This window comes from Protopterus annectens, chromosome 7.part1, assembly GCF_019279795.1.
Source record: "Protopterus annectens isolate FY-2018-M chromosome 7.part1, PAN1.0, whole genome shotgun sequence".
Classification (NCBI taxonomy): Eukaryota; Metazoa; Chordata; order Ceratodontiformes; family Protopteridae; genus Protopterus; species Protopterus annectens.
Genome location: NC_056740.1, coordinates 332,234,122 through 332,254,853, shown reverse-complemented (window position 1 = coordinate 332,254,853; position 20,732 = coordinate 332,234,122). Strand labels below are relative to the sequence as shown.

The window sequence follows — 20,732 nt, the reverse complement described above, 5'->3', positions numbered from 1 at the left end:
AGAGAAGTTAGATATGAAAGTAGGTAACTTGAGTTTTACCTGTTTAAAAAGTTAAGGTTTAGTGGAGAGTTACTATTTTTAAAACAGCAAGATGGACTGAAAGGGGTGGTTACTTTTGTATTTTGGTACTATGAAATACTGTAGGATGGCCAATAAATTTAAATAATTGAAGGGGTGGGATTTCAAAAGTGATGGTTTTGTGATTACTCACATAAGCCAGTGAAAGTAGAGAGAAATGAGATATATGGTCAGATTAACATAAGAGGCGGGCAACTAGAAAGACAGTGGTATTTAACAAGACAACTTAAATGGGTGGGAGGGAGGGAAAAATTCTGCCTGACTCAGAACAGAGAGAGCTGTGGTCTCTTTTGAAGTTTTAATATGCTGTTAAACAGAATGCAAGCAAAACACAAGGTAAAGAAAACAAACTACAGTATTCAAAATATAGAAAGGCAATACAGAAATACAAAAAATAACAGCAAACTAACCTTTCCTTCACAGCAAAGTGTAGCAGAGTCTGGATGAGCCTTTCTGGTAAAAAAAAGATCACATCTAGATCACATCTAGATGTGAAACCCTTCGTGATGAGGTGGGCTATGTAGAAGGTCTTTCTAACCACTTTGGCAATGTGGTTTTCAAAGGAGAGATTGCTATCAACTTGGGTCCCCAGGTCCCTAATAACTTTCTCTGTACTTAATGGGTTTCCGCCTATGTGGTAATTTGTGGGCACATTGTTTTTGCCAAAGGGTATGACTATACATTTTTTGGCATTTAGCTTTAAACCATGGTGCTGGCACCAGTTATCTGTCTCGGTGAGATCTTTTTGAAGGATGTTTGTGTCAGCTGGAGAGTTGATTATGGCGCCCAGTTTGCAGTCGTCTGCGAACTTGGTGAGCCATAGTCCTCCCACATTTGCCTGTACCTCGGAAAAGTATATACCGAACAAGAGTGGTCCCAGGACAGAACCCTGTGGGATGCCACTTGTGACCGGTTTCGAGTCCGGCATGGCTCCAGCAACTCTCACTCTGTGGGTTCTGTCTTTGAGCCAGTTTGTGACCCATCTTGTGATATAGGGGTTTATATTTCAGCTGGATAGCTTATCTATGATGCCCGAGTGGGGTATTGTGTCAAATGCCTTTGCAAGGTCCAGATAGGCTGTGTGGACTACCTTCCCTTCATCTATGGCTTTGGTGACTGTTTCGAAGAAGTCAACCAGGTTCAAAAGGCAGGATCTGCCCTTGACAAAGCCGAACTGGGTAGGATCTAGTGTCTGTAGGTCCCCAATGTCTTTGTTTATGAGCTCCATGATGATCCTCTCCATAGCCTTGCAGACTAAGCTAGTCAGGCTTATGGGGTGATAGTTTCCAGGGTCCGTAGAGGCTCCACCTTTGTGGAGTGGGACCACTGTTGCTGTACGCCATTCTGTGGGCACATATCCTGTAGTGAGGCTGAGATTGTATAGCTGTTTTATTTGAGGGATTAGTTCCTGTTGGAGTTCCTGTTGGAGTTCATGTAGGACACAACCTGGGATGCCATCTGGTCCCATGGAAGCAGTGTTTTTTGCTTTGGAGAGGGCAGCCTTCACCTGAGCATCAGAGATGTTTGGGAGGCAGCCCTCTGCCGGGATAGATACTTGCTCTTTTGGGGGGGGGTGGAGAAGTTTGCACTGAACCTGTCTGCCAGGATATTGGCGATGTCTGTGGGTTCAGTGTATTTTTTGTCATTTAGAATCAACTCAGAACAAGTCTGGGAGTTGCATCCCAGGTTTCTAACATAACTGAAAAAGCCTTATGATTGTCTTTGGTGTCCTGTGCAATTTTTCTCTCGAAGCTGGCCTTGGAGGATTTTATGAGGGATCGTAATTTTTTTCTAGTACTAATCAGAGATGCCTTCCCTATTAGGGATTTTGCTCTATCATGTAGTAGCTTCCTCCTTCTGTTGTACAGTTTATTTATGGCAGGGGTCCACCAGACTGGATGCCTGCCTTTGGATGATTGGGTCTTGGTTTTGTTTGGGATAGCATGATCCATGCATTCCTGGAGATGTCCGTAGAATGCATTTATATAGGATTCTGCAGTTTGGGCCGTAGTTTCCACTGGCCCCGGGGCCTTGAAGGATTCCACTTCGGTTTTGAGAAGTGAGAAGTTTGCTTTTGAGAAGTTTTTCACTGTGGTTTTCTGGGCTGGGGGTGGGGTCGGGATGTGGACATCCAGTGAAATTAATTTATGGTCTGATCTTACCAATGAGGGATATACTTCTGGTGTGTAGCATAGAGTCCCCATGTTGGTAATGATCAGGTCTAGTATGTTGTCCCCTCTTGTGGGAGTGGTGACTAGTTGTTCCATAGCATTTGAGTTTATAATTTCCAGGAACCTTTGGGCTAAGGTGCTGGGGCTTGAGTAGTGCTCCCAGTCAATGTTTGGGTAGTTGAAGTCACCCAATATAATGGTGTTCGGAGAGATCTTCATATTCTCCAATGTTTTCAGGAAAGCCGAGTGGGATTCCTGACTTTGAGAGGGTGGTCTGTAGGATGCTATAAACTGAAAAGCAGTCTTGCCCACTGTTAGTTGCACATGGATGGTCTCCGATACTTCGTGCAATGCCACTAACCTGGAGGTGTGGATATCCTTGATAAATATGGAAACTCCCCCTCCTTTTGTGGTTCGGTCCGGGTTTTGGGGCCGAAAAGCATGATATGAGGTATAGCCTGGTAGTGCTGGTGTGCTCTCTGGAGCCTTGAACCAGGTTTCTGTCACTGCACAGATATTGATGTTCTCCATATTGAGGAGAGCTTTGAGTGCGTGCATCTTGAGGTTAAGACTTCTGGCGTTTAGCAGCATTACCCTTAGTTTCTTGTTCCTTGTGCTGTCTATGGGGGTGGGTTTGACTTTTGAGCCTTGCCTAAAAAAGGCACTATGGGGGTGGCAAGAGCCTTTGCCAATATCTGAAAGCCCAGTGGTGACAGATGCAAGCCGTCCCTAGCGAATCAACATGGCTTGTCGAGCATGTCATCCCAGGCTGACAGACACTGGATCCCCTTTGAATGACACCAAAATTTTAGCCAATTGTTAAAATCGATCATTTTGTCTTTGTACTGTGGCATCATTCTAGGTGAGGGTAAGATGCTGCTCAAGGTCAGGGTCATCCCAGCCTGGGCTACATGATCAGAGAGCTCCTCTATGTCTCTTTTCATGTAGTCCAGGGAGGTACGTCTCAGGTCATTCACACCAGCATGTACAATGACTGAGTCATATTTGTATTTGCTTTGGAGTGACCTGAGTGCTTGCGTTATGTGGCGGATCCTAGCACCCGACAGGCAGCTCCCTGTGACCTTCTCTTTATTCAGCCTAGTGAGTGGGACTTCAGTGTGTCTGACAATAGAGTCACCTATTACAAGAGTATGAGGTGTGTTATTCAGCCTTAAAGGCTGTGGCTGCTTGGCACACTGACTTTGTGGGTTATGTGTTGTGTGTGTTTTGTTTTGAGGTAGCGTTTGCTTGGATGTCTGCTTTGGAGGTCTCTGTTGCTTAGGTAGATTTTTATTTAGAGCCTCCGAGTATGTTTTTGTGTATTTATGTGTTTGGTTTGCTGATGTGGTGGGACTATGTGATACTGGAATTGTGTTGTGTGAGGTTACCTTCTCCTCCTGACTGGTTACACCAGTTTTGAGATGAGAGAGCTCAGCCTCCAATTTGGCTAAATAGTTGCATCTCTCACATATATTTGAACCTGTTTGGAGGAGGAGAGGGTTGTCCATGTACATGAGACAGTTGTAACATTGCCTCAGAATTCCCAGATTCACCAGCTGGACTGGAGAGGAAACCATTGACTGACCTTTGGACATGCTAGAGTAATATAGGGAAACTGAATTTAAGACGGACCAATAGAGGACAGGGTAATTGTAGAGAGTATAAGAGTAAGTAGTGCTTATGGTTTAATAGTGCTAACTTGTAGGATTACTTAATTGGACCAGTGAAGGGTCTTAGAATGAGAATATGGTGTTTAAATTGAGAGATAGAGCAGTTCTAAGGGAAAAAGTGAAGAGCAGACTTTGTGGAGCCAGGAATAGTTTAAACCCAATTAGGCGGAGCTGCCCGCTGTTGCGCTCTGCACAAAAACGCGCAAAAACGCGCAAAAGAGGGTTTTAAGGGCGGAAGATGAAGGAGTTTTGGAATTGACCCAAAATGGCCAATAAAACTACAGTTTCAAGTCAGTAACCACTCCCACAGGGGCAGGCAGGCTGCTCAATGTTTTTCACTGCCACTGATCAACAGAAAGACTTCCCTTTAGCCCAAGCAAAAAATGGCCTCACGGAAACTTACAAACAGTTCAAGAACAGCAAGCCTGTAACTGAACTTTTTTAAATCTCAGAAAAGTGGGAAAAAAGCAAGATTTTTTTTTGTTTTTTTGTTTTTTCAGAGATAGCAGAGGTTCACAAGTATCAACAAGTTATAATAGTGCAGTAAATGACCCCACACAAGAGTGCTAGGCCAAAGACAGGTAAAATGCAAGTTTTGAGAAAAAAACGATTTTAAAAATAAGTGCAAACAGGAAATTCAGTAAACAGCTCTAGGTTGTGCTCTAAATACAGTTACTCACTAGTCTTATATGTAAAGCCATGGAGATGATCAATAGAGATATAGTAAACCTCCACACACTGGGCCCAACCCAGTTTGGTTTCGTAAAAGGCAGATCATGCCTACTCAACCTGGTGGACTTCTTTGAGTAGTCACCAAAGCAATGGATGAGGACAAAATTGTTCACACTGCCTACCTTTACCTGGCAAGGGCATTTGACACAATACCCCACTTGGGCATTGTTGACAAACTCAGGAGATTAGGTACAAACGCCATATGTCACCCAGTGGATAGCCAACTGGCTCACAGACAGAACCCAGGATGTTAGAATTGGGGAGTCCACCTCTACAAAAAGGCCAGTCTCAAGTGGAGTTCCTCAGGGATCAGTCCTTGGACTGCTCCTTTTTGGCATTTACTTTTCAGAAGTCAAGGCCAATGTCAGTGGTCTCTGGCTGGTTAAATCTGCAGATGATTGCAAATTAGGAGCTGTCATTAAATCTCACACTGACACAAATGTTCTCCAGGAGGGGCTGACAGAGACAAACAACTGGTGTCAGAGTCATGGACTAAAACTAAATGCCAAGAAATGCATAATAGTATCCTTTGGGGAAATCATCCATCCCTGGTAACTAGCATATTGACAACACAGCCCTTAGAGTTGACCCAGAAGTCAGGGACGTAGGGACACACATAGATAGTAATCTAGCCTTTGATCATCATGTGTCTACAGTGGTGAGGAAATACTTCTATGTTGCACAACTTATAAACAAAGGTATGGCATCTAAGTCCAAGGAAGTCATTGTTCCACTGTATTTGGCATTCATCAGACCTATCATTGAGTACAATGCCCCCTTTGGTATGTACCTACCTAACAACTGGAACGTCCACAGAGGTTCTTTACTAAAAGAATACAGGGTGTAAGTAATATGTCCTGTGCAGACTAACTCAATGCCCTATCCCTGTATTCTGTCAAATACAGGCTTTTTAGGGGAGATCTATGCCTGGCACACAGGGCATTGTCAGACCCCACTCTGATGGACCTCCTGTATATCCATAAAACAAACAGCACCAGATTTACCCATTCTAAAGACTTAAAACTTGCCTATGATCTGAATAGGACCTGCTGGAAAGACAGGTATGTATCCCAGAGACTACCCTGTCAATGGAACAGGCTCTGCATCCATGTGAAGCAGAGTTCCTCCCTAACCCAATTCATGTGCAACTTGAACAATTGGATGGTGGAACAGGAAATCCATCCCTAGTTTGGCACCTATGTCTCTAATGGACACAGGCAACCTGTAAATGGTTCATCTCCCAGGCCCCTGCTTGTAAATGTTTCATCTCCCAATCCCCTGCTTACACTTATAAAGGGTATCAGAACTCATCAGAGATTTCAGATACCTGGCTAGGCTTAAAAAGGCCCTTGTGGTCGTTAGCCTAGTAAACAACTCTGACCCTATGAACCTATAATATTCCACAGTTTCCCCTAACAGCACAACAGGAACACACTCTATAATCTGGGACTAGACTTTATACTTCTGTCCACCCCTAATGTAACTTCTTATTACACACTACAGAGCAATCGTCACAATTGTTGATGATTTAAAATTGTATAGCTCATCAGATGAGGAACTAAAAGCACAGCTGCAGGTTGTCAAAACTTTTTCAGATGATATTGGAATGTCATTTTGTCTTGATAAATGTGCAAAAGCAACCTTTAAAAAAGGAAAATTACAGCACCAGGAAAACATCAGTTTGGGACAAGAATGTGATATAAAAGAACTTGAGCAAGAGGGAGGTGTATAAATACTTGGGAATTGATAAAGGATCAGCAATAAAACATGAAGAAATGTGAATAAAGCTTAGTAGGGAGTACTTTAGAAGACTTAAATTAATCCTGAAAACAACGACACCTAGAAACAAGATCCAAGCTATAAATCAATTTGCTCTTCCTGTCCTAATTTATAGTTTTGGAGTGATTGACTGGCCCCAAAAAGTGTTGGATAGATTGGATATTAAAACAAGAAGGATGCTTCATGCTCACCAAATGATTTATAAAAATCAGTATTTGCCAAGATTATATATTCCCCGTTCTGAAGGAGGGATGAGCCTCCTTGAAATTGATTACATGTATAGATCTGCAGTCGTGGGACTCATACATATCTACTGACCTCACAAGAGCCAAATGTGGTGAAAGTTTTGAAACATGAGGAGAATAAATCTAAGACGACATCTCTGCTTAATTTAGCAGAAGCATATCGTCATCAAGCAGGAATGGAAATCAAACCAGAAGTGGATAAAAACCAGGCAGCAACTGAATGTGCTAAAAAACAAAAGAAGGAATATAAGGTGAAGGACTAGATGAGAAGGCAAGAAATATGGAAAAAACATAAATATAGTTGCAAGTATAGAAAACTTCTGGAAGAGCCTCATGTTGCTCAAGAACGAACGCAGGAATGATTAAGGAGAGGTGAATTTACATCAAGAAATGAAAGGTTAATATTGGCAGCCCAAGATAGTGGGCTATGTACACGATAGTTTACCAAGTGCATTGAACATGTGGGAGAAACAGACATATATAGGTTTTGTGGAATCGAATTGGAAACAGTCATACACCTTATTGCTGGTTGCGACTCTCTAATGGCAGAGGGACTGTATACTGAAAGGCATAATAATGTGGCAAGATTGTTACACTGGAGATTGTGCAAACATTATGGTATCGAAGTGGCTGAAAAACACTGGAAACATGAGCTACAAAGAATCATAGAAAATGATGGTTTGTATCACATGGGATCAACCAATACCAACAGTTCAAAAGATAGATGCTAGAAAATTGAATATAGTGGTCCAAGAATAGAAAACAAAAGTAGCATTGATCATTGAAATTGCCACACCTAGTGAATACAGTGTCTTGTGTACAGAGAGAGACACAAAGTCATAAAATACCTCGATCTGCAGGCAAAAATGAGAGCCATGTGGAAGAAAGATACCCAACAGTTCCAATAGTAGTAGGAGCAACTGGTCTTATAAAAAATAATTTACAGTTGTATTTAGATATGTTACCAATTCATGTAACACCATAACGAATTGCAGAAGGAGTCATTACTGGGCACATTGCGGGTGCTGCGAAGAGCACTTTTGGCTAACATCAAAGAGTTAAACAATACTAATTTCATGAGCTTTAATCATACTTTGACATAGGAATGGGGTCCATTCCCGTCGTGGTATTAGAAACCCAAAAGACTTGGAGAAATTAAAAAAAGAGCAATGTGTCCCAGTTTAAGACTGCTGATACACTCACATCTAAATAAATTGAATCTCACACATCATAGGATCATAGGAAGTTACTAGGCTATTGGCCCTGAGGCCCTTACAAGCCTAGCCAAGAATTTAGCCCATGTTCCATCAAGTCTGCACCCAATGCCCCTAGGCAGTAGGGACATGGGTGGAATCCCAAGGGAGTATTTTCTGTTCCCCATCCAATTATCCAGGTTGCACTTAAACAAGGTTAATGAGGGTCACTGCTTGACATGGAGAGGGAGTCTATTCTACAGAAGAGGGAGTCTCTGGGGCACAAATCTGTCTCACCAACAAGTCCTATTGATGTCACAGACCAGGTTGAGGTCACTCGTGTAGATTACCTGAGTGAAGCTTGGCTTGCAGATGTGCAGCAGTCCCATTAAGGTGGGGTCTGAGTGTATGCCAGACAGAGGTCACCTCTGAGGAGTCTGTATGAGACTGAGTAGAGGGAAAGGGCTTTTAGCCTGTGTAGGGTAGACATATGAGGCCTTGAATTCTCCTGGTGAGGAACTTCTGTGGTCTCTCCAGCTGCTGCATGTGCTTTGTGAGGTACATGCAGAAAGGGGTGTTGTACTCAATAATGTGTCTTATAAGGGAAGAATACAGGGATGTTATGACCTCCTTGTCCCTGGATGCGGTACGCTTCCTAATGAGGTGGACCATGTAGAAAGCTTTCCATACAACGGAGGCAATATGGTGGTCAAAAGTCAGTTTTCAATCAACCTGGGAGACCAAGTCCCTAGTGACTGATTGCGTGCTTAGGACCCTGTTATTAATATGATAATTTGTGGGGAAGTTACTCTCCCCAAAGGGGATGATGATGCTTTTTTTGGCATTCAGTTTGAGGCCATGTTTCTGGCACCTGTCATTTATTTGGATGAGACCCTCTTGGAGGATGTCCACATCACTAGGGGAATTGATGACAGTGCCAAGCTTGCAGTCATCTGCAAACTTGGTCAGCCATAGTACACTGATTTTGGCCTGCACCTCAGAAAAGCATATCCCAAACAACAGAGGCCCCAAGACCAATCCATGGGGTACACTACTCATTATGGGTCTACCGCTTGAAGTAGTTTCCCCTATTTTGACTAGGTGGTTTCTATCAGTGAACCAGTTTGATACTCATCTGATAACCTAGTTGAGAGAGTTTATCTATTATAACCAACTGGGGAATAGTATCGAAGGCTTTGGCCAGGTCAGGGTAGGCAGTGTGCACTGTCTTTCTTTTGTCCATGGCTTCGATGTCTGTCTCAAAAAAGTCAACCACATTTAACAGGCATGACTTCCACTTGACAAAACCAAACTATGTGGGATCAAGTGTTTGGAGGTCACCAATGTCCTTGTTAATGAGGTCCATGATAATCCATTCCATGGCCTTGGCTAGTTAGGCTGATGGGTCTATAATTTCCTGGATCAGTGGATGCTCTACTTTTGTGCAAATGGATGACAGAGACTGTCCTCCACTCAGTTGGGATGAAGCCATTACTCAGGCTTTGGTTGAATAGGTGCCTAATGGTGCTGCACATTCCTGCCTGAGTTCATGTAGAATGCAGCCAGGGATGTTATCAGGTCCCATGGAGGCTGTATTTTTTGCCTTTGAGAGGGCAGTGATAACTTGCTCCCTAGAGATGATGGGAGAGGAACAGGTGCTGAGGATGTCCTGATTTGCTGATGGGTGAAACAGAGGGGTGAAGTTTTTGCTGAGCCTGTCTGCCAGCAGGTTGGCTATATCTATGGCATTTGTATATGAGGTATCCTTGACCACCAGTTCTGAGTAGATCTGAGTACTTCATTTGAGACTATGGACATATGTAAAGAAGGCCTTATGACTGTCTTTAGTAGATGTGGCCAGTTTGGACTCACAATTTGGCTTTGGAGGACTTCACTAGTGCTTTTATTTGCTTGTTCAGGCTAAGAAGAGATTGCTTCCAGTTAGGCACCTGCTCCTTCTTGGTCCTGGACAGCATTTTTTTCCTTCTGTTATACAGTTTATTTATTGCAGATGCCCCACCAGACAAGTTTACTCTTCCTTTAGGAGGATGATTTTGTCCTGTCAGATATTCCTGATTCCATACTCGTATAATACTTTGGTGTAGCATCCAAACACTTCTGGGAAAACTTGACACAGATTTCCAGTGATGTAGTGGTGCAGCTGTTTGCATTGTCTCCTCACAGCAAGAGGTTCTCTGGTTCAATTCTCAGCTGAGATGCCTTCTGTGCAGAGTTTGCATGTCCTCCCTGCATTCATGTGGGTTTCCTCCCACATTACAAAGACATGCATCTAGAGCATTTCTCCCCATGCCTCCACTAAAAACTGGCTCATTCCAAGTTGGACTTTCCGGTAAACAAATGCTAAATAAAATAAATTTCCAGCTATGTCCCTTCTCCAAAATAATATGGTAAAACATTGACACCAGAGTGTCTACATGCCTCTTCAAAGGGGTGTCCAATTTTTAAAAATTAGACATCAGAACAAATTGTAGCAAATGACCTAAAGCAGCCAGGTTTCAGAGTGGCCCGAGAATTATCTAAGCAGGTATAAGTACTCTCAAATCACTAAAGAATACATTAATTGACCAGCCACAATGTAAGTTAATAGAAATATTTAATAATGAGCAAAATGATTAAAAATATAGAACAGTAATTTCAATAAACAAAAAGAATTCAATCAGGAAAATGAAATTAATACTGAAGGATAGAAATCCAGCATTTAGAAAAAGTCTGACCAATTAGCTATAATTTTTTATATAACTGAAGAACACTGTCCCTGATCTAAACTAAATATTACATTGAACAAAGGCATGCTTACACTTCTTGGTGAGTTCTCTGGGTATCCAGTGCTCAGTACAACTGTGAACACAACTCAACTCAACTGAATTATGAACTCATCTGTTTAAACTGTCTTCAGCAGGCCCTGTTATAAAGTAGGTTAACTGTCTTAACTGTTGCAGTTCTTATTTTCATTTCACTTTTTGAAAATCAACAAACAGCTGTTCTTTTAAAGTTCCTTCCTGTCTTTCAGTCTCTGACAGTAAACACAGAGCATCTGAACACATTCAGATGACATAATCTGTAGATAAACTGACTCTGAGACAGTCTGCATTTAGAATCTCCTGTATAAACATGCACAGTTAGAAATGTAAAGGAATACTGTTCAATTTTTAAAACATCCTGTACAAACATAGTATTAATTAACATATAAGAAGTTATTTACAATATCATATCTAGTCATGCTGGCATATATTACACAGGCTAATCTGAAATTATGTACAGAACTTCAGACAGCCATGTTAGGACAGATAAAAGTGTCTAATTTCTTCACAGTCCCTACCACTATCCTGCTATAAAAGGTTGCAAACATACTTTTGCCTTGTTCTGTGGTGCTGTCTATTAACTTGTGAAATATACCATCTGTGTTACATTTAAAGGTCTACATTATTGTGATGCTTGTTTTATTGCAGTGGTGTCTGGCAGATGGTATATATTTACTACTATTAGCTCCTTAGGCTATTTTATAACAAAATACTATACCACAGTATTCAGTGGTCATACTGCTGTGATGTTTCCTCTTCATGTCATCCACTAGCTGTCTTCAGCCAGTTGTGCCCATCTTAATGTTCCCAGTCCTAGATTTTCACTGATACAACTTTGCCTTTCAGTTCAGGGCAACAAGCAAAACTACTTTCAAATTCATTACTAAGACCAGTCAGCCCTTTGGCAGAATCCAAAACTGTTCAAAGAGAATTCTCTTTTCAGTGCTATTTTATGACATGATCCTTGCATACCTCTATAGTGTCCTCTATAGTGTCATTGCCAGTTCTCTTCATCCACTATTTGGATGCCTTCTGAGATGCCACAGTATGTACCTTCATCTCCTTCTTCTTCATGACCTTAAACGTGTAGGTTCAGTTTACTTCAGCTACATATTGCCTGCATTTACTGCTTTTCTTGTTCTTACCTTCAAATGAACATTATGCAATCATGTCTGCAAGAGCATTATTTTTTTATCTCCATCTGGAACTGCCCCTAAAATTGGACACTGTATCTCAGATATCAAAAATAGTACATATTTCATACAAAGATTGAATAAATATAACTAGAGCTGATAAACTGTCCCAGTATTTTGGTATCCTGGTTTCAGTGGTATTTCCCAAGTTCTAGACCTAGTTTGTATACCTATCCTGTAGGATCATGCACTATGAGAAATGCTGTGTGAGATACAGGTTTAACTTTATGAAGGTCTGAGTACAAGGTTTCTAGTCAACATGCATACTGTATCTGCCAGTGCTCTCCTGTTTTATTCTACTTGACGGCATTAACCTACTTGGCCCCTGCCAAATGTCAATAACATAATAGAGCTTGTGCCCCTACTCCAGGAAAAAAACATGCTGTTAAAAATGTTTCTGCCTCTTAAATAGTCCTTTAGTCATCCTGTTTTTTATAAATCCAGCTTGTTACTTGGGTGTTGATCTGCATCTAAAATCTCAACCTGTCATACAGCTTAGCCAGTCCTAGGCATTAAGACCTTGAATAAGATCTGTATGAACCAATATCTTTCATTAAATTTATATTTTGCTTTCTCATACACAGATAAAACAATCCAGAAGCAGACAGTCTTTTCCAGCTGTTCAACACCCAGAAAAGTCCCACTGAAAGCAAAGAAAAAACACCATTCAAGCTTCAGCAATGATATGACTCCTTGGGCAGGACCTTCCTTGTCAGAATCTTCATTCAGTTCAATTCCATATCCAATAATCCCCTACTCTCACCACCGTATTTCATCACCAAATCCTATCAGCAATCCAAGTTTTTCCCTGGACACTCCAGAACTGCTAAGCTTTTTGAATAAAGATGAAAATGATAAATGCACAACCTACCAAGCTCTACAGCATAGTTTTACCAACAAAGCTCTGAAAATGGTAACTACAGATGTAAAAAACTCAACAAAGAACCAAGGAAGTAAGTCCAAGAGAAGACCAAGATGCAAGTTTCAGGGAAGCAAACTGCCTCCTGTACGCAATATTTCAAACCTCAGTTTCAGCCGAAATTTCACCTTTTCATTTTTTGAACTGCCTAAGCACCATACTCCACTACAAAGGCAAGAAAGGCAGCACACTGTGTATTTTATGATGAAACAATTAAATTACTGATGGCCAATCTGTAAAGAGTCTGAGTACTTGTGTGCGTTGTTGTGTGTGCATGTGCCCGCATGTGCATTTATATCCATGTACAGATGTCATGTATGTGGGGAAAACTGTAATTGTGCAATGAAGGACAGAATATTTTTTGCAGCAAATCTCCATTTGATCCTTACTAGCACTTCTTTGGATGCTTGTTTGCTCACTGTCATGCCATCTGTTAGTCAATTTGCCCTGGACTGATAACCTTGATATTATTTGCTATCCAAATACAGTAAGGAGTGGCATGCAGCGCAAACTGCAAATTTATTTGAACATTTTTCGAAGTTCCCTCTCCACCTTCCTCACAATTTGATATGCATTTTAGTTTCCACAGGCTCTTTTGGGGATTCAGACATACAGTTTCTCTGTATGATAAAGACAGCAGCATATAGGATTCTCAGTCATTGTCTCCTGGATGACTGTTCAAATATGCAGACTTAGTCCTGAACCTGTGTCACCAATGATACAGACAGGTTCCCTGACACAAATCAGTGGACTGACTGTGAATGTTACATTTTTGGCTGTTTATCTCCACTTTAAGATGTCACAGAAGAGCCCTGCATTGATAAGGCAGCAGCTTTGCAATTCATACTATGATCACATTTTCTCCAGTGTGCCTAAAACTACAACAGAATGAGGGTGAAATAATTATAGCAGCATAAAGGGAACCAATTATACATGTCTTGCAAGTGAAATAAATTGCACATTATTATTATTGATATCTTAAAATATTTATATCTACTTTTTTGTAAGATAGCAAAATGTAGGTCTTTTGCAAGCTATACTGTCCATAGCTTTTGTCCCCTAAATTATGAACATGAATGAGTTATTTGGAAATCAGTTGGTGTGTGGCCTTCATGAGGACAAGAGTTTTAAGTTGCAAAGTGAATTGTTGGCTCTTTTCACTGCTGCTGTCCCATAAGACAATATACAGGTGTTTATGCCACCAAAAACAATTGTGTCCCGGCACTATAAAGGCTGTCCTTTATATCCCACTTTCTCCTGCTAGATCTCCGTTGTGATTGCCAGCATAGAACCACAAATAGACGAAGTATGCGAAAACTAATTCTTTAATGAAAATAAACAAAACAAACGTAGAGAAACATCAGATTTAGCGCTTTCATCTCCTAGAACGGAGACTTCTTCAGAATCTAGTTATAAACTAACACCAACAATCTTTTATATTGTTCTTAATTCCCAATAGTAGTTAAGTGAATTGATTAATTACTTAATACAATGTGAATTTAAAATTTAAAAGGGCGTTTCATATTCATGTTGAACCACATCAAATGCATTGACTAATACAGGGTAAAAATGTTCTAAATATACATTCCTAAAAATACTGAGTAATTAAATTAATAAATGTATGATGAGTAAATAAATAATTATATATAAATATGATTATAAATATGTATATAAATATGTATATAAATATGAAGAATATTAAGATTGTGAACAATGAATGGTGAATAATAAATTATAAATAATAAATAATTAATTAAATTATTTCTAATATGAATAATAAATATTTAATAATAGATACTTAATTCTATACAAATAGTGAACAGTAAATAAAATGTCTTGAATGGTTTAAAAACTTCTAATGTACAAAATGTCAACAAGACATTCCAAGGAGCTTATCAAAAAACATTTCAAAAGAACATTCCAAAAACATTTCAAAAACATTTCAAAGAACATGATAGGACTATTTAAGTCTTGTTATTGTTACACCCCTTACAGTATTTTGATCACCTTCTTTATAACATATTTATGACATTTTTATATTTGTATATGTGTAACTCTTAAGTAACATTTTGTAAACAGCATTTTATAAACATAATATAAACATTTTATGACATTTTTATTTTTGGGTCATTAGCTAATATTTTCAGTGCAGGGGTGATAGATATATGGTCGTTCAGGCCGCAATTACCACAGGCATCAAGTCTGAGTTGCCATATCATCTCCCTATATTCAACTTTGGTTTCCCAATCACCCCCTCGTTCCATATGTTCTACCAATTCTAATACCCAAAATTTGTAATCAGCATTTTTGCACTCTATTGCATGTCGTCTATTTGTGGTTCTATGCTGGCAATCACAACGGAGGTCTAGCAGGAGAAAGTGGGATATAAAGGACAGCCTTTATAGTGCCGGGACACAATTGTTTTTGGTGGCATAAACTTTTTGGTTACTAGTTTTGGTGGTGAATTGCCTTTTGGATCCGGACACGAGGAGTCCTTATTTACGGAATGGAGAGCAGCGGAATGCTTAATGAATTATTGCGAGTAATTCAAGCTTACTCGCAAACTGACAATGTACCTGCAGGAACCTCTACGGAGATTCCTTGTGTGCAAAGCAGCCCTAAGGACCGGAGGGCTAATAGAGTGATGTCAACAGCCGGCGACCAGCAGACACGAGGTACTGGGAGCAAGGAGGCGAACGCCAGTCGGCGAAATGCGTGTACAAGGGACAATAACCAGCATTTTAACAGGAACAATGACAGGGAAGTCCCTGTTACTTTCGATAACTATAGAGACTTGGATTTTGATGTTTGGCTTAACAAATCTTTCACGAGGAGCAGAAAAGGAAAAGAAAAACCAGGTACCAGGGAACCAGTAAATACAGTAACTTATAAAGACAAATGTAAGGACTTTAAAAAATTGTTATTCAAATATAAGTCCTTAACTGTAGAAAATTGGTACCTTGAAAAATGTGTAAAAGAAAAGATAGTCCCTAAGGGACTTAGAATTTACAAGTTTCCCAATAGTAGTTTTAATGATGAAATGTTTTTCAAAAAAGTATGTGACATTTTACATGAATGTGGACTGTTAATTTTAAAGGCAATGATTCAACACAATACTGAAGTTTTGGAGAAATTGAAAAATGATATTGATAAGATTCATGTTGATATTAACAATGACTTATTGCATTCTTTGGAAGAATATAAGGTGGTTTATTACAGAACATTGCATGATGCTGATATGGCAGCAAATACTAATATTAATCGTAAACTAAAGAAATTGGATAGGGACATTTTAGTTTATGAGAACGGTAATGCATACAATTTGGGAAAACCTACCCCTAATCAGAGGTCTAGTAACTATGTTAAACCTCCCTTTCAGTATAGGAATAACAAGTATTTCCAACAAAGAGGGGTCTTTAGAGAAAGACGGTGGGAATGTGATGAAATAGATGTTAATAATCAATCTTATTATGACCAATTCCCAAACCTCGAAGCGGCAGGTAACTTGATTGATAATGATGTCCCTGCAGAAACAGAAGAAATAAGGAGATCAGAGAGGCTGAGAAACAGAAACCAGCAGACCTCTTATGCACAAGCTACCTCAGGAAACAATACAGGGCTAGGGAGGGGATATCGTGAGCAGAATTTTCACTAACCCCTGCCCCTGAACTACTACACAACCTAGATATTGAATATATTGTTGATGCTGATGATACTAATTTTAATGGGATTTTAAATACTTACAACAATTTTAATATTTTTAATTATACAGACATTAATGTTGATAGAAGTTTTTTTGAATTGTTTATAAAGGGTTTTACTTTTGTTCCAGTGTTTAAACCTAGTATTGATAAATTCATCCTGGATATTAAATTATTTACACGTAAATTAAATTTTAGGCATATATTTAATGACAAAGTTGAACATAACAGGATGAATGTTCTAACTAGGCGAAGCACATACAATCCACCGTTACAACATGAAATTTTGAATTTCGAAAGATGTATAACTAATAAAATTCGGGACGAGTATAAAATTAGAAATAAGGTGCAAAGTAATTTGGATAAAAAGGAAAAGAAACTATTGTATGAATTAAGTAACAACAACAAAATACGTGTGATGAAACCTGACAAGGGGGGAGGTATAGTCCTTATGGACAAATGGGACTATACTAAGAGAATGAAAGACATTTTGGACAAGGACCACCAATATTGTTTGGTGACCAAAAATGAGATCAACATACTATACAGAAAGATAGATTTGATTTTGGATGATAATTTGTTCAGTGGTATGATAGCTCTTGAGTTATACAAGTTTTTAACAGTATCAAAACCAGTTATACCTGCAATTTTTGGTATACCGAAAACGCACAAGTCTGTGGTGGACCCCCCCATGAGACCCATAGTTGCTTCACATGGGTCTAAAACTCAGACTATGGCAATTTACGTAGACACCATGACCAAGGAATTTTATGTAAAATATGAACATATAATTAAAGATTCATGGGATTTCCTGACAAAAATTAGTGAGAGTGCCTACAGTGATGGAACGTATTTTATAACAGTTGATGTTAAAGATTTATTTTCTGTCATTCCACAAACCATTGGTATGGAATGGTTTGAAGAGGTTTTAACAGAAATGAAATTTCTTACACCTATCCAGTATAGAATTGTCCTAGAATGTATGGAATTGGTGTTGAAGTACAATTTTGTATATTTTGAAGGTGATTATTATCACCAAAAAGAAGGGGTGGCGATGGGCTCCGCTTGTGCCCCAGTGTATGCTAACATAATTATGTTACACTGGGAAAAACAATATGTTTTTAAATCGGTGTACAATCAATACATTGTCAAGTATTTTAGGTTCCTGGACGATATCTTTATTCTATAGAATGGAAGAAAGGAGGATATTATGGAATTTTTAGAGTATATTAATCATACCACCTCCTTCTTGAGTTTTGTACATGAAATAGAGAAGGATGAAATACACTTCCTAGACATTAAGTTAACTAAAGATAAAGAAAGAAAATGTTACAAATCCAATGTATTTAGGAAGGAACATTTTTCAAATACTTACCTCCATTACTGTAGCGACCATCCATATCAACTAAAGAAAAATGTTATCAAGGGACAAATGATTAGGATGGCAAGGATGATATCAGAGGAAGAAGACTTTTTGAAAGAAATGGATTATGTTGAGACAATGTTTATTGAAAGAGGTTATCCTAAGGAACTTATAACGCCTATAAAAGAATATGTAACACAGGGGAGGCAGACCAAATACAGACCACTGCTATGTAAGACGGAGAATATTATAATTGATAATGGGACAAATAACAATAACAATGCTAATATTGACAATGGGATTGTACATAATGTGATTAGTAATAATCTTACACCATACCTTACAATTACTTATTATAAAGATATTGGGTGGTTGAAGAAGAGCATTTATGAAGTTTGGAACATGTTTAAAAATATGGCAGTCAAAACGGATGTATTCAAGAGTGAGCTTAAAATTAGCTTTAGAAGAAATATGAACATTAAGAACACTCTGGAGAGAAAGAAAACAGAGAAGGAAGGGACGAGTAAAAAGCATGGGACTTTTAAGTGTGGCCGATGTGCACAGTGCCCATATATTGCAGAAACCAAGGAAGTAACATTACCTAATTTACACCTGACTTTAAGGGCTAAGAAATATAGTACCTGTTATTCGAAAGGTGTTGTATATCTAGTCGTGTGCAAAGCTTGTCAAAAATATTATATTGGGAAAACTGAAAGGCACCTTAGAAATAGAATATACGAGCACATAAGAGATATAAACAGGCACAATGAAAATAATGCCCTATATCGACATGCAATAGAGTGCAAAAATGCTGATTACAAATTTTGGGTATTAGAATTGGTAGAACATATGGAACGAGGGGGTGATTGGGAAACCAAAGTTGAATATAGGGAGATGATATGGCAACTCAGACTTGATGCCTGTGGTAATTGCGGCCTGAACGACCATATATCTATCACCCCTGCACTGAAAATATTAGCTAATGACCCAAATATTATGTTTATAAAATGCTGTTTACAAAATGTTACTTAAGAGTTACACATATACAAATATAAAAATGTCATAAATATGTTATAAAGAAGGTGATCAAAATACTGTAAGGGGTGTTACAATAACAAGACTTAAATAGTCCTATCATGTTCTTTGAAATGTTTTTGAAATGTTTTTGGAATGTTCTTTTGAAATGTTTTTTGATAAGCTCCTTGGAATGTCTTGTTGACATTTTGTACATTAGAAGTTTTTAAACCATTCAAGACATTTTATTTACTGTTCACTATTTGTATAGAATTAAATATCTATTATTAAATATTTATTATTCATATTAGAAATAATTTAATTAATTATTTATTATTTATAATTTATTATTCACCATTCATTGTTCACAATCTTAATATTCTTCATATTTATATACATATTTATATACATATTTATAATCATATTTATATATAATTATTTATTTACTCATCATACATTTATTAATTTAATTACTCAGTATTTTTAGGAATGTATATTTAGAACATTTTTACCCTGTATTAGTCAATGCATTTGATGTGGTTCAACATGAATATGAAATGCCCTTTTAAATTTTAAATTCACATTGTATTAAGTAATTAATCAATTCACTTAACTACTATTGGGAATTAAGAACAATATAAAAGATTGTTGGTGTTAGTTTATAACTAGATTCTGAAGAAGTCTCCGTTCTAGGAGATGAAAGCGCTAAATCTGATGTTTCTCTACGTTTGTTTTGTTTATTTTCATTAAAGAATTAGTTTTCGCATACTTCGTCTATTTGTGGTTCTATGCTGGCAATCACAACGGAGGTCTAGCAGGAGAAAGTGGGATATAAAGGATAGCCTTTATAGTGCCGGGACACAATTGTTTTTGGTGGCATAAACTTTTTGGTAACAATATACAGGTGTAACTAGGGCTGGGTGAAGGGGTCAGCTGCTCCTGGTACAAGGTGTTGGGGGCACTATCAGCACATGCCAATGGTGCGATACTGCAGTACTGGCATTTAGAAAGGAATGTTGGCACTGTATTTGTGGTCATGGCTGAAGTGCTTTGTGTATTTTAACAATAGCAAGTGCATTGCTACAGTTTTACAGCAAAAAAGTATTTTTGTCCTCAATTCTCCAACTTACAGTTGAGAGGATCTGCAAATCAAGGAATTGTATAAAATGCCAGTTAACCTAGGTACAATTTTAAGACTACATTTGCACTTTTTTATGAAATGAAAGTGCTAACCTTGTAAATGACCTAAGGTTTCTTTATGAATGTTCCTGTTGTAACAGTATTCAGTCATTCCTGAATTAGTCATTTGGCAGTGTATCTACAGGGGGATAGCCTTGACTGCAGTCCAGATGAACCAAATTCAGTTAGAGACTTGGACACTGGAGGAGCTGCTTACTTGTTTGCTCATCCCAGGGAGGGGCATGCGGTCATGGACACTGCTGTCGTTGATCCCTGGTGGATACTGGTGATACATCAAGGTAAACGGGGAGGGGAGGGGCATTGTCTGAGTCACACACAGAAGTGTGGTTGTTACACTGCAGTCTCCATTGCTCACCAACCCTTTAGACAATATGTACATGTGCAGAGGAAGGGGTTAGGACACAGAGGGAAAACACTCGCCTTGCAGCAGTATGATGTTGTCCCATGATGCCTCTGTTTCCCCACTGGCTCTTAATGTGGTCAGAGAAACTTTGGGGTAGGACAAGTGGGTTCAGTAGACTGGGTGAACAAGAGGCGCTGGGCACAACTTATACTCTGTGTGGGGGCTAAAAATAGGCAAAAAGTGTGAACAGTTTCTATATTTGTACTTCCACACTGTTTCCTTTATTGTTATTCTTTCAAGTAAAGGAAT

The 20,732-nt window shown here is 38.9% G+C and overlaps 1 protein-coding gene across 1 annotated transcript in view; it reads left to right on the top strand.

The window, feature by feature from the left end:
* LOC122807752 overlaps positions 1-14,017 on the top strand; it is a 190,401-nt gene extending 176,384 nt beyond the window's left edge. Inside the window, exon 3 of the mRNA XM_044078748.1 lies at positions 12,468-14,017. Coding sequence (XP_043934683.1) covers positions 12,468-13,027 — 560 coding nt within the window. The 3' untranslated portion in view covers positions 13,028-14,017. The remainder of the gene's footprint in view (positions 1-12,467) is intronic.
* Positions 14,018-20,732: the final 6,715 nt, after the last annotated feature.